The sequence below is a fragment of the Trichosurus vulpecula genome, chromosome 1 (assembly GCF_011100635.1).
Source record: "Trichosurus vulpecula isolate mTriVul1 chromosome 1, mTriVul1.pri, whole genome shotgun sequence".
NCBI lineage: Eukaryota > Metazoa > Chordata > Mammalia > Diprotodontia > Phalangeridae > Trichosurus > Trichosurus vulpecula.
The window spans coordinates 568,200,837-568,216,065 of record NC_050573.1 but is presented as its reverse complement, the minus strand read 5'-3'; the positions used below and the strand labels follow the sequence as shown (position 1 = coordinate 568,216,065).

Here is a 15,229-nt window from a genome sequence, read left to right as displayed (position 1 = left end):
TTTTTTCTTAAGGAAGAACAATTTTATTTCCTCTTTTTCTTCCCTACCTCTCAAAATATCTTTACCATTTGTGGCCCTATAGAAACCGCCTTTTGGTTAGGGTGCTCAAAGCAACATACAGTATTTGGTATATCAAAAGGATCGTGGGAAATGAAAAAGTGCTTTGGCGTTGGTCTGCCGTGGAAGTTTATCTGTTCACAGAGTGTGCTATGATCTTTGGTCCTATTCTTTTTTGGTGCTTCAGCCTGTGTGGGAAGATGAGATCTTCACTTGGCAACATGCTTCTTGTAAATCTCCAGGAATTCATTCACATCATCAGGGGACCCCAGAATCACTGGGGCTCTCTCATGGATGTCAGTGGGAATGATGTCCAGCACAGCTTTATTTCCTGTGGTAGCCAGTCCTCCAGCTTTTTCCATGACAAAGGCCATTGGGTTACACTCATACAGGAGTCTCAGCTAGAAAATAAAAGATGAGAACCATCTAGTCACAGGCTTGGATGGTAGAAGAAAATTTAGAGATGCAAACTTCTCATCTTACATATGTGGAACTTGCAGCCCAAAGAGGGTAATTTGTACAAAGTTATTTAGGTGGTAAAGCAGCAGAATCAAGATTTGAACTTGGGTCCAAATCTAGAGTTCTTTGCACACATCTGGAGAGAGCCAATTGCTAAATTTTCAGTGTGCATATTTATGCCTATGAAATCAGCAAACTACAAATTCAGGGCTTGATATATTTTATTTATTGTCTGGGCTTAAGAAAATGTTGGAGAAAATATTAATTGTGCAGATTAAGTTTGAGACCATAGGGAGAAAGAAAAGTACACAGTACTTTAATCGGGAAACAATTTCTGTTACCCCATTTAGAATAAGTGGCAGAACAGTGTTTCTTAGATTATAAAAGAAATCATATTCAATACCTGAGAAAAACCCAAACATGAGTCATGTAATATTAGGTCAGTCTAATCAGTAACTGCATGATATCTAAGAGACAAATTTCACTACAGATCCACACTTTCCTTGTAAAAATGTTGTTTCCCAAGAGCTAATAGGCTCATTAGGTGTCTATCTCTATAAATCATTTAAAAACAATCAAATAGGAAGCGGAATAGTGTACAGGCCCAGACTTGGAGTCAGGAGGACCGGGGTTCAATTTACCTCTGGTAAATAATTGCTGTGTGACCTCCTGCAACTTGTTTAACCCATCAGTGCCCCTAGGCAATTCTCTAAGAACATAAATTATAAACCACTTGGTGATCTGCATTGGTAGAAGGAGTTCTCCACACTGGGAATTCTGTACAGTGACAAAATCACGGGATCACAGACGTGGAAGAGATCTCTAGAGGTCACTTACTTCACACTCTAGCCCCCACCCCAACTTCCGACTTCAAGTAGGTTTAGCTGTTTCAACCGTATCTGACTCTTGGTGACCCCATGTGGAGTTTTCTTGGCAGAGATACTGGAGCGCTTTACCATTTCCTTCTCCAGCGCATTTTACAGGTGAGAAAACAGAGGCAAATAGAGTTAAGTGATTTGCCCAGCATCTAATTTGAACTCAGGTCTTCCCGGCTCCAAGCCCATCACTCTACCCACTCTACCACTTAGAGGCCTCATCAAGTACAACTCCCTCTAAACCAAAGAACATGCCCTAGTACTTCTCAGCAGTCCATTAGCAACCTTGGAGAATGGGGGTAGGGGAGGGGAGTTGGGGAAAGCAGCCTTCCTTGTAACCAACTCAAACTGCCCTATGTCGCAAATTGAGCCCATTTCCTTGGTCCAGTCCTCAAGGAGGAGTGTTTACCTTTCCTTTGGGGCTCTTTTTGTTGGCTGGATACAAAAAGATTCCTCCATACACCAATGTTCTGTGCACATCTGCCACCATGGAGCCCACATATCTTGCACCGTAAGGAGCTGTGTTATCCTGCCAATTTCAAGATAATTAGTAATTGGGATTGAAAGTGGGAGACAAATAACAGTAGTTCATATATACCTGCAAGCCCATAAAGAAAAGCTTAAAAAACAGATTTTCTTCCCCTTCCACCCATGTTCACAGCATCATTTTAAAAGTGGGGGGTGGGAGGGGGTGGAGGTAAGGGAGTGGGAAGAGGAGGAAGGAGGGGAAGGAATGGGGGAAGGTATTAAGTGAAGCAACTTGGGATGGATGATCCTGGAGGCTTTAATTCCACAGTGGCCCATATGAAATTATAACCCTTATACTCTCTGAGCTCATAGGTCCCTGAACTAAAAGTGTTTTATGACCAATTAACTCATTAATCTTGCAAGAGGTGGCTACTTTTATCATCCTGTTTCCCCTCACCTCTACCTCCCACCTCTCCCCCGGGCAAGAATTCTGATGGCAGTGCCAGGAACTGAACCTCTGGACTCTCAAGGGCCAGAACAACGTGTGTTGTTCTTCGGGGCTGCTTCTCCTTATCACAGTTTCACAACACAGTCCTCTTGTGGTTAATTAATAAAAGGCACTCGATGAGTGTGGTTGGTTCTGTGAAGACTCAGAGTAAGTATTCTGCTTCCATGACCTGAGATACAGATATATAGACATATACACGTATATACACACACACACACATACATATACACGTATATACACACACACATATATACACACACATATACACACAAACACATATATATACACACACTATATATATATACATATACACACATAGATATATACGCACATACACATATATACACAGATATATACACACACATATACACACACATATATACACACACATATACACACATACACACATACACACACATATATATACATACACACATAGATATATATGCGCACACACATATACACACATATATACACACATATAGATATATACGCACACATACATACATACACACACATATACACACATACATATATACACACATATATACACACACATATATATACACACATATACACACACATATATACACACACGTATATATACACACACACGTATATACACACATATACACACATATATATACACACACGTATATACAGACATACATCTCTCTGTTTTTTATATATGTACATGCACACATGTATTTGTGTACATACATATACCTATACACACACATATATATATACATACACACATGTATATGTGTGTATATGTGAATCTATCTTTTTTTTTTTACAAGGCAAATCAGGAAAGAACAGATATCTCTAGTTTTTGTAACAGAACTAACATAAGGCAAATATCCTGGTCTCTTTTTGCCCTTATAAGTCCTTATCATCTTAAATAGGGGTTAGATCAGAGGTCTGTGAAGTTCTCTTTTTTAAAAAACTTTGATAATTACATTTCAATACAATGGTTTTCCTTTGTAATTCCATGTATTTTATTTTATGCACTTAAAAACATTTTCTGAGAAGGGATCCATAGGTTTCACTAGATTGCCTAAAGGATCCATGACCTGAAAAAGGTTAAGAATCTCTGTCTTAGAATGATGTTCCTCTTACCCCCATAATAAAGCCCTTTAACATTTAAATTTTTTATTTTTTTTCTCAATTACATGCAAACAAAAATTTTTAACATTTGTTGTTTTTTTTTTATTTTGGTTCCAAATTCCTCTATCCCTTTCTTCCCCAACCCCTTCTTGAGAAGGCAAGCAATTTTATATAGATTGTACACGTGCAGTTCATACAAAACATTTTCATATTAGCCATGCTGCAAGAGAAAATTTATCTCCCTGAGACCAACAACTTGGTCATTATTCTTGTTGAAGCAATCAAGGTTGGTTCTTGCCTAACAGTAGCATGGCTTATTACCATACTTGAAAGCTTTCTCTCTTACGCTCAGCTGTCATAGCTGATGCCAGTTGTGAGGTGTATTCCACCTGTGTGGTGTATTTTACTTGTGTGTATCACAAAGGTGGGTACACGGATACGCTCACCTGGGGAAATTTCTTCTTCTGGATGTACTCGGCGACTGCAGGATCAAAGTCCCTGGCGTAGCCTTCATTAAGACTGTAGATATTACCCTTCTTTTTTATCTTTACATCCTTATCAACCAAAATGAATTCCCCGATAGCCTTTAAAAAAAGAATTGGGAAATCTTTAAATATGCAAATATAAGTGGATAGCCTGAAGTTACCACTCAGTCATGATGCGACATGACTCTAGAAACAATGCAAGGTATGTGTTATACCAGGTAGGGTATTGCTTATGGGGTTAAGTACTTCAAAGGGGACTGGGGGAAAGTATCATACATTCCCATTGTGCCCCAGGACGAGTAGGTAACCAAGCTTGTCTTGTATAGCAGATTTCTGCACTACCTTCAATGGTAGAGGATGGTTGAGGCTCTGCCCCATCAGTTTGTAGCTTCTGTGCTGAGACAACTGACACGAGGGCACAAAAGACAACATCTCCCCCAATCCTACCCTCACTCCACCACGTTTCATGCAGGTCATCTAACTATTGTCCCACATAAATAGTTGATCATCACTGGAGAGTCTGGGACCTATCAAGCCACCCAACCCCATTTAAGCAGTGGAATATAGCACATAAGGGTGGGAAAAGAGAGTTGTCCATGGCAAACTAAGCTGATATCTGGAAAATAAAAATTTCATAATGCAAAACAGCCACACGCAGGCAAGAAGTCATGCTTTCTGCATGCATAGAAGGAACTACTTAGTCACGGAAACTATATACAGCATCTGACCATAATATCTAAGGGCTCAGGTAGGAAACTCCATCTCCATAATACAAAGTACAGAGATAACCAATGTGAAAGCTTTTTTTGAATATAAAGGCGGTAAGAAAATGCAAATTGTTGCTGCTACTGTTGTGACTTGCTTAAACATATTTATATGCATAGATATTGATTCCGTCTATAGAGTGTAAGTTACATGAGGGCAGGGACTATTTGATTTGATTTTGTTTTTGTACCCCCAAGGGCCTAGCCAGGTATATGGTAATAAATTCTTACTAAATGATTATTGATCGATAAAAAGGCTTTTATAATAATAAATATTTATTAAGTGTTTGAGGTGTACAAAGCCCTACCCTAAGTGCTAGGGGAAATATAAAGTTTAGATAATACAGTCCCTGCCCTCACAGAATAGGAATAAGCAGGCCACAGGCATTAATTTATTATTTACATTAGGATGGTTTTAATCAGCTTGAGTAAAAGCAGCCAAAAAAAAAATACAACAAAAACCAGTACTACATTACTTTGCATTTATCTTTTAAAGTATGTACTAGCTGTTAGGTCTCAGAAGGGTAAATGAAGAATTGAATATAAGAAAACTTACACCTTTAGATATCCTTTTGCAATCTGGAAAGAAGAATAGGTTTATTTTTTTTTCTTCATCTGAAGTTACTCAAATGTAGTATAAACTCAGGAGCAACTCTATTCTGAAACTGCCCATCTATTTAATCTCAGCAAATCTCCAACTTGAAGAATATGTGATAAGCAATAAATTAAATAACAGGATTAATTCCTTCAGAAATGGTGCTTTGGCCACGGGTTTAGTTGTTTACTAGAAGTAGGAATCTTGGTTCTGCCACTGTTTGCCTACCTGAATCTCAGCTACCTAGGTCTCAAATGGTAGTATCAATTCACTTTTATATGTTACACCCCCATATTTTGAAGGGATATAAATTCAGTTCTGCAAATCTCTGCTTGGCCCCAGAGAGCAGAAACAGGAGCCATAGGAAGAAGATGTAAAGAGGCAAACAGAGGTACCACGTAACGGAAAACTTTCCAAGACTCAAAAATACAATGGGCTGCTCTAGCAGAGTCTCTGGATGTCTTCAAAAGCTGGATGCTCACTTGGCTATGCTGTCGGAAGGATCATAAGATCACAGATTTGGAGCTGGAAGGGGCCTTGGAGACCACTTAGACCAATCCCATCCTTCTTATCCAGCTAGGGTTTGGTCTTGGTTACCTCCAGCATGCTTAGCAACTCTCAAATTCTGTGATTTAGTGGAAAATATGGTAAGCACACAATTGTGCTCTCATTCATAATACTTTTGAACCATCTTACCCTAAATGCTGTTTACCTCTCAAGTCCAGAATTATTCAATTCAGTGTTTTTCAATTATTTACAGACTCTCAATAAAGTGTACATCGATGCTACATAAAATGCCTGCTGTTATTTCATTAGTGCTCTGTGAGGGAATTTTGGTTAATAACGTTAATCAATTTTATATTTATATGTTCTGTACATATATGTACATACGCAATTATGTCACTAGAAAAGAAATTTTTAGAAATATTTTATGTTGGTTTTTTTTACTAAATAACTAAATGTAAAACAATTCATCTAGTAGGCTAAAGATGATTTATAAGATAAACTCACGGCAATGAACATTTTTCACAGTACCTTGGGAGCCTCACATTCAACCTCTAAATTTTTGGAGAAACAGGCTGTTTTAGCAGTTGCCTTCAATAATCGAGAAATCCTGTTTTCCTCCACAGGACTCGAGGGGAGGTGTTCCCATGCATATTTTTATTTCTTTGTGTTTTATAACCAATAAATCTCTTAAATCTTTTAAAGAACATGGTGCAGAACTCTAGGACATTAAAATCTGAAGAACTTTGGGACGAAAAGATGACATCCTATTCTACAACAGGAATCCCTCTAACATAGTTCATGTAATGTTCTTCACTTTAAAAAAACCAGCATCTCACTCACTTTCTATTTTCTAGCACCCACCAACTTTTCCCCCCTCAATTCTCCTAATTCTCCTTTAACCTCCCTCTGCTAACATGTGGGCTCTTTTTTTTAATCACCCATAAGAATTCTTACCGGATCCAGCATAAAGCAGTTGACTCCACATTCCATAGCCAGCACTAACATTGTGGCACTGCCATAAAGTGCATACCCAGCAGCCACTAGATTCCTGCCAGGCTGCAAAGCATCCTTCTCAGAAGGCTCACCAGTTGAATTCTGGAATGGAAAAAAAGGAAAACTTTTCTTTGGCCCTCCATTATTTACAGAATGCATGATGATACCGTCACCCTAATGTAATGAGACATCTCTCGTTAATAGCTTTATTTCGTGCATTAGGTAATTTCCTGATTCTATTACTGCAGTAGCCTTCCCACCAGATGCCTGGTTTCCTGGATCAGGAGCACTCTTTCCCAACAAGATCCTGCTCTAATTTTACTAATCAGATTTTCTCTTGCTTCTCCATTACCACTTCAAAATATAAGCGCACACACACACACACACACACACACACACACACATACACACATACACACACACACACACACACACACTCGTTAGCTATAGCTCCCTGAATATTCCAATTTTATTACTATTAACCAGATCTTCCACCATTCGACCTCATCTTTACTTAAACAAATTAACACAGGGTCAAGAGAAGTACGTCTGCTGGGAAAATCGATATGTGGAGCATATTACCAGGAGACAGAGCTTTGTATATAAAGGACTCCAGGAAGTCAATGAACTTGAATTTTTCTCCATCTTCATCATAAGTTATAAGTATTCCCAGAGAGATGGATATCAGTCAATTATCTCTTACTGATGCTTCTATGGCAGGAGTAATCAAGGAGACAAACTCCTAATTTGGTTGGCTGAGTAAACTGTCCATGTAGCAAGGGCATATGGTCTGGTTCCTTGTTGAGGCACATGTACCTTACTGAGATGAGAACTGATGAGAGTTGCTTGTCGGTCCCCAATAAGTAGGGCATCTCTGGAGATGATTGTCAATTGTGAGTTAGGAAGAAAGGCTTTAACTGGACAATCAGAGGTATGGAAACAACTCTGCCCTTCTCTTTTGGACCCCTCTCCCCATGATGCATGCTTTCTTTTCCTTGAATTTTTAGCAAGAAGCAAAAGGGTCTCCTCTCCCTTCAAATGACAATGTTGGTTTATAGCACAAGCAAATAGCACAGGAAGATGTGCTTGATTAAGCAGGTCTGAGATTGAACCTTATGTCCCTGGCTGCTTTCTTCTGCTTCTTTCCTTTCCTAAGCACAAGTCGACAACTAGTGATCCAGAAAACTGGATGTTTATAGCCTTGGGGGCTGGGGTATACTATATGAGGCCAAGAGTTCCTGAGCTCTTTAGTCAGGTACTGGCTGACCAGTGGGAGATTTCTTTAAAAGCATTCTTCTCAGAGGGAAAAATGACCACCACCAGGAACACCATATAGATGAAGGACCAAAGAAATCTAGACCCTGAATGGCCAGGAGAGCTAGACATTCTGAGTCGTACAGACAGTTCAAATCCAAGGTGAATATGAAATACCTGTTCTGCAGTCCCACAGAAGAGATAGGAACAGAAATAGATAGAAATAGAGGTAGGTAGGTAGGTAAATAATGGGCTGTGCTTTATGTATTTCTATATTTGGCCTTTGAGTCTTCTGCATTTTATATAGTTTCTGTCATAAGTGAAATAAAATGACTGTCAGTTTACGAGGCACACATGATACACTGAATATCTCCCTTTTCTAGAAAGGACTTTGTTGACCTAGTTTTGTGAAGATGGTAAACTTGAGCCATACCTAATCTTTGAAGTTACTCCAGGGTATAGAGGGAGGGAAGGAGGGAAAGAAAAGAGGGAAGGAAGGAGGAGGAGGAGAAGGGAGAGAGAGGGATAGAGAGAGGGAGAGAGAGAGAGAGAGAGAGAGAGAGAGAGAGAGAGAGAGAGAGAGAGAGAAACCTGATCCTGATCTCGCCTTCATCTTAGTCCATGAGAGTCTAGAGGGCCACATAGAAGGGTCCCCCTGCACTAAGAGATGTATTTCTTTTGTCTTTACTATACACTGGATTTGTTCTTTACCAAGATCTTTGATATATGATTCAATTTAACAAACATTTAAGCACCTATTCTGTATAATACACTATGCTAGGCACTGGAGATACAGAATTGAAAAACTTGGTAATCTTTGCCCTCAAAGAGCTTATAATATAACAAGAATACAACATTCAGAGGAATAAGACGCTATACAAGGTGGACTGTGATAGGTAAGAAATTCAAAGTATTCTGAGAAAATTTGAGGGAGATGTTGCTGACACCAGAAGAAAGCAGTGAAGGCTGTATGGAGGAAGTAATGCTGAAGGAAAAGAAGGCTTTTAACAAGAAGAGAAGAGGTTGAAGTACATTCTAGGTATAGAGGACACTTCCTATATAAATGCATAAAGGTGGAAGAGTGAAGGACACAATCAGTAGCAGCAGCAGCAGCAGCAGCAGCAACAGCAGTCCAATTTGGCTAGAACATAGAAGTGAGTACTGTGAAGGGAAATAGGAAAAATTCCAGATTGATGAAGGTCTTACATGTCAGGCTTGTGTTTCATCTTGTATAGAAAACAGGGAGTCACAATTTATTGAATGGGAAGCTACCTCATGATGGAGACTTGCAAGCTTTTAGTGCCCCTAAAAGTGATCTGACCCAGGGTAAAATCTGAGCACTGGCTTTTACTGGTTTCTACAAGTTTCTGGTTTGGGTCTGAGCAGCACAAATGTGGGCAGGGCCCTGGTTGGAGCTCCAGTACACTGCTGTTGGACTCACCCGCTACCGGATGGCTTGAAAGCATTGCAAGTTCAGAGTGACAGAAGTGTAGGCTCCCCTTCGGTCTGCCTCACCTTCCTACCCTGGTTATTCTGCTGTAGGCTTCAGGCTAGGCTAGGGATTGGATCTGAGACCCTCATTCTACCTCCCAAGGTCAGAGCCACATAGCTGGCACTTGCTTCCGAACTCTCTCCTTGCTCAGTACACAGCCTATGGCCCAGTCCTTGCCCTGGATTGCCACTCCTAAGTGCAGGGCTTCTTCCGAGGTCACACTAGATCTGTGACCCAGCAGTAGATAGTGAACGATAGAGCTACCAGCTAACCTGTACAAGGTTAGACTACTCTGAGCTGGATCTGAGATCTCTTTCCCTGGTTCACAGTCAAAGGTAGGTTTCTTTCAGTCCCCACCAGGCACATTCTGTGTGGCTGTCCCCAGTATCCACAAACCTCTCTGTCTTCCTATTTTTTGTTGACCTTGTCTGGGAAAATTACTCACTATGATGTTTTTCTTAGATTTCCAAATGAGAACTCAGCCTGGTGTATTTCTAGATTGGGGGTGGGGAATAGTTGTTGGGGAGAGTTTGGCTATCCCATTATACTTCCACCTCATGCCTAGAGAATACTCTACTTCCACCCATCCCCATTCTCCCTCTCTTAGAGTTCCTCCCTTCTTTCATGGAAGAAGTGGCATCTGAGCTGAGCCTTTAAGTCTTCTCTGACTGCCCCCAATACTCCTTCCAATCCAAGAAAGCAATAGTTATCTCCCATCATCAAATTCATGCATAGCATTTTATTAGACTTTTCCTTTGTACTTATAACACTTTGTTCTATCACAGTTATTCTTGTGCACGTCTTTTCCCCTTATCACATTTAAATTTCAGGAGTAAAGTCCATGTTATATCTATATTCCAAGGGCCAAACATACTTGCTAGGGGACAAGTGTGTGTTGAATTGGATTAAATTCTACTCTGTAGGTATAAAGAGACATGATCTCTAATGATATTGATAAGGCTTTTGGAGAGCTTCAATTACAAGAATAAAATATTTTCCACTCCCTTCCCACTATATTGCCTGGCCAACTGAATGTATCTTCATCTGCAGAGTTAAAGGTCTAGGTAATATCCCGGCAATAATTTCAGAACTTGGGTAAAAATCTCTTTAAAATCACATCCTCCACAACATATATTTTTTGCTTCTATAACAGTGCGTAAGGTGATACTCAGTGAAGCCCCTTCATGGAAGCACCGAAAAATGAAGCATCACATTTTACCCTTCTGTAGATGCCAAAAATAGTTCCAATGGATGCAAGGCAGTCGATGTTAGATGAACCATCCAGAGGATCAAAACAGACCACATATTTACCCTGAAAATAAAAGGAAAGAATGATCAGGTTTCACTTTGAATATAAGTGTTACAGTAAGTAGAGTCAGGGTGCTAGACCCCAGGTGATCCAAGCGGTACCCTCGATGAGGAAACAAAGTAAGGAAGTGCCATTAAGGATAACAAAAATTCATGCGCAATGGATGGGATTATTCCTAAAGGCAGTGAGGTGTAATGGAACTCAACACTGGATTTCTAATCAGAAAAAGTTTATTCAAATCATCGCTCTGCCATTCACTGTGACCTTGGGCTAAGTCATTCCACCTCTACTGTCCTCAGCTGAACCTCAGTTTTCACAACGGTCAAATAAGGAGATTGGATGACATAAGATCTAAGACCCCCCGCTTCTGACTCAAATGTTGTGACTCTTTAACCTGAGAGTTTAAATCCTGGTTCTGCTACTTGCTACATGTATGTTTTGAGTAAGTCATCTCCCAGGATATCAGTTTTCTCATTCAAAAAATGAGGAATAAGACTAGGGGTCCTTGTTGCTCTAATGTCCTAGGGCAGAACGGGGAGCCTGTGGCCTCGAGGCCGCATGTGGCCCTCTAGGTCCTCAAGTGCGGCCCTTTGACTGAATCCAAACTTCACAGAACAAATCCCCTTAATAAAAGGAATTGTTCTGTAAAATTTGGACTCAGTCAAAAGGCTGTACTTGAGGACCTAGAGGGCCATATGTGGCCTCGAGGCAGCAGGCTCCCCACCCCTGTCCTAGAGTCCATAGCAGTGATGTCAAACCCAAACAGCCACTCCTAATCCATACATAAGGATCCCTGTGGCTGCATAGTGACTTAGTTTTAAAACAAAATGTTAAGTTTTCATTGTACTTTTCCCCCAGTTAGGTGGGACAGTGGATGGAGCACTGGTCTTGCAGTTAGGAAAACCCGAGTTCAAATGCGGCCTCAGACACTTACTAGCTGTGTGACCCTGGGCAAGTCACTTAACCCCAATTACCTCCAAAACAAAAACAAAATATTTCCCAAGTACATCTTGATGTGGTTTGGGCTGTACTCTGAAGTGCTCTGGGCTGAGCCCGGGACTGGGACTCCTGTTTGAGATTTCTGGGCTACAGAATTTTTTTAAAATTTAATTTATATTTTCTGTTACATTTTATGTTCCAAACTGTCTCCCTCCCCTCCCCACACTGGAGAAGGCCACCATTTGACACAGATTTATAAATATGTGTAGAACCATGCTATGCATACTTGTGTTTTTCAGTTTTTTCTCTGAAGGTATACAGCACCTTTTTCAATAGGTCCTTTATTAGTGATTTGAGTATTTATAACACTAAGATTAACTTGGCTGTTCACAATTATTCTTCAAATAATATTGCTATTCCTGTACACAACATTCTCTTTGTTCTGCTAACTTCACTTTTCATTATTTCTTTCTGTGTTGTTCTAAAATCAACCAATTCGTCATTTCTTACAGGACAGTGGTACTCCATCACAAACACACCACAACTTGTTTAGCCATTGCCCAATTGATGGGCATCCACTCAATTTCCAGTCCTTTGCCACCACAAAGAGAGCTGCTATAAATATTTTAGAGCATGCAGGTTCTTTTCATTTTTCCCTGATCACCTTGGGCAACAGGCCTAAGAGTGGTATTACTGGGTCAAAGGGTATACAGAGTTTTATAACTCTTTGGGCATAATTCCAGATTGTTCTCCAAAATGGTTGGATCAGTTCACAGTTCCACCAGCAGCATAATTAATGTTCCAATTCTCCCACATCCCCTCCAACATTTGTCATTTTCACCTTCTGTCATTTTAGCCTATTTGATAGGCATGAGATGATATCTCAAAGTTGTTTTAATTTGCATTTCTCTAATCAATAGTGATTTAGAGCATTTTTTCATATGACAATAGTTTTGATTTCATCATTGAAAAACTGCCTGTTCATTCTTTGACCATTTATCAGTTGGGGAACGACTTCAGAATGCTTCCCAGAATTGACCATGATAATGTAATGGGAAGTCACCATGAAAGACTTCAGGAACTTGATAAAACTGTGACCACGAATGACCACAAAAGACTGATAAAGAAGCACATCTTCCTACCTCTCTGTAAAGAGATACAGAACCAGACCTATTCTCAGATAGGGTTAATATCTTCATTTGTTTTGCTTGCTTTTACATATTTGATTTTATATATTTGTTATTGGGGAGAGAACAGTACTAGAGGCAGTGAAAGATACATTTTTTAAAAAAAAGCTTCAATAAATATTTTTAAAGTTTAACATAGGAAAGGGAGGAGAGGTTTAGAAAGGGTGAAAAATAGGACATTTTGCTGCTACCTGGTTAAATATATATTTATACATAATTATTTAGTCTGAAGTCTGTATCTGTATATGTATAGTTATCTATGTGTATACTTTTTCTTCCTCATCATATTACTTGTGCATGTATGTGTGTTTGTGCATTGTGAGTGTCCCAAAAAAAATCTTAAAACTGCACTAAGACTTTTGGGACAGCGTGCACACACACACACACACACACACACACGTACGCATACTTTTTTGAAATGCTAAAGCACTGCACATGGTAGAAATTCACAGTTCCCTATATATCCCACTTTGTGTCTTGAGACATTTTAAAAAATTGTTAATGCACAATAAAAAAGGACTTTTAAAAATATCTTCACAGAAACATAATATTTATAAATATTTTGCACCTGAACTTAAAGTGCCTCTGGAAATATAAATGCCTATCATCTGGAAAGCCATAATGGTGACTGATGAGGAACATTTTAAAAGGAATAATAGATCATGAAAAATGCTTCAGTGTGTCCCTAGTATTTACAAGGAGAGAAGCAGTTCTAACTTCAGATAGCTGATCCTTGCCATTTAAAGGAAATATCCTCAGAGAGAAGGAAAACTATCAGGCTACTGAAGCTTCCCAGTCTTAGACATGGAATCTCAGAATTCAGAGAGAGCTGGGAAGATATCTTTTATTCAGCCCATCCCTGAAAAAAAAACCCATGGTTACTACATATCAATAAGTGGTCATTCGATCTTTGCCTGAAGGCCTCTAGTAAGGGAGGTTGTTGTTGTCGAGCTTTTTGGTCATGTTTAACTCTTCATGACCCCATTTGGGGTTGTCTTGGCAAAGATACCAGAGTGGTTTGCCATTTCCTTCTCCAGCCCATTTTACAGATAAGGAAACTGAGGCGAACAGGGTTAAGTGACTTGTTCAGTGTAACACAGCTAGTAAGTGTCTGAGGCCGGATTTGAACTCAGGAAGAGTAAGGGCGGAACCCTCATAGTCCACTGCACTTTTTTGCATCATTCTTATTCACAAGTTTTTCTTTATAAGTCTTAATTTACCACTTTGGAACTTCTTCCCATTGCTCCCAGCTCTGTCCTCAGGGACTTAGCAGAACAAATTTAGTAGAACTCCCATAACACAGTTCTCCAAATACTTGAAGATTGCTATCATCCCATGCCCACCCTATCCCAAGTCTTCTCTAAACAACCTCAGGTCCTCCTATGTCATAATCTTCAGGCATTGCTTGTTCTGGTTACTTACCAAAGTTCTCATCAAAATGTGGGCCCCAGAACTGAACGCAATAGTCTAGGTGTGGTCCAATCGGGGCAGAAGAGGGCAGCATGATTATCATGTCCCTAGTCCTGGAAATTATGCCTTTCTTAATGCAGCTGAAGATCATTCTCATGTTTTTCAGGTTTGTTTGTTTGTTTTTTTAACCTCAAATATTCTTTTCAGACGAACTACTATCTAAACAGGCCTCACCCATCTTCTACTTACAAAGTCAATTTTTTGAACCCAAGTGTAAGACTTTACATCGGATTCTTTTTAAATGGCCTCTCATTAGATTTGCCAAATATTCTTGCCTGGTGAGATGTTTTTGGATCATGGCCCTACCATCCAATGTCATAACTATCCCTCCCAGTTTTGTGCCATCTACAAATATGTGCCATCTACCTGATAACCCTTCCATCTGTGCCTTTATCCTAGTTATTAATAAAAAATGTTAATTAACATAAATCCAAGCATAGATCCCTGGGATACTCCAAAGGAAATCTCCTTCCCACTTGATGTCAAACTATTCAGGACAATCTTGGTCTAGCCACTCGACCATTCCTGGATCCACTGAACAACTTCTCTTATCATCTAACTCAGATTTCCTGTGTCTACAAGAGAAAGAAGGGAGGCTTTGTTCAATGCTCTGCTACTATCTATTTAGATAATACCTATAGCTTTCCTTTGAGCTACCAGTGATGAATGGAAATGAGGTTAACCTGGCCTGACTTGTTCTTGACAAAGCCACGCTAGTTCATTATCACTGCGTCCCTTTTCAGATGTTCACTAACCA

General features: G+C 39.7%; 1 protein-coding gene across 2 annotated transcripts in view; it reads right to left on the bottom strand.

Annotated features, from left to right (window-relative positions):
- FBP1 (fructose-bisphosphatase 1) overlaps window positions 1-15,229 on the bottom strand; it is a 37,020-nt gene continuing 21,791 nt past the window's right edge. For both annotated transcript variants that reach the window (XM_036741911.1, XM_036741912.1), the window contains exons 3-7: window positions 10,787-10,879; window positions 6,783-6,923; window positions 3,924-4,061; window positions 1,801-1,920; window positions 1-458 (exon numbers count right to left, since the gene is read on the bottom strand). In XM_036741911.1, coding sequence (XP_036597806.1) covers window positions 267-458; window positions 1,801-1,920; window positions 3,924-4,061; window positions 6,783-6,923; window positions 10,787-10,879 — 684 coding nt within the window. In that variant the 3' untranslated portion in view covers window positions 1-266. The remainder of the gene's footprint in view (window positions 459-1,800; window positions 1,921-3,923; window positions 4,062-6,782; window positions 6,924-10,786; window positions 10,880-15,229) is intronic.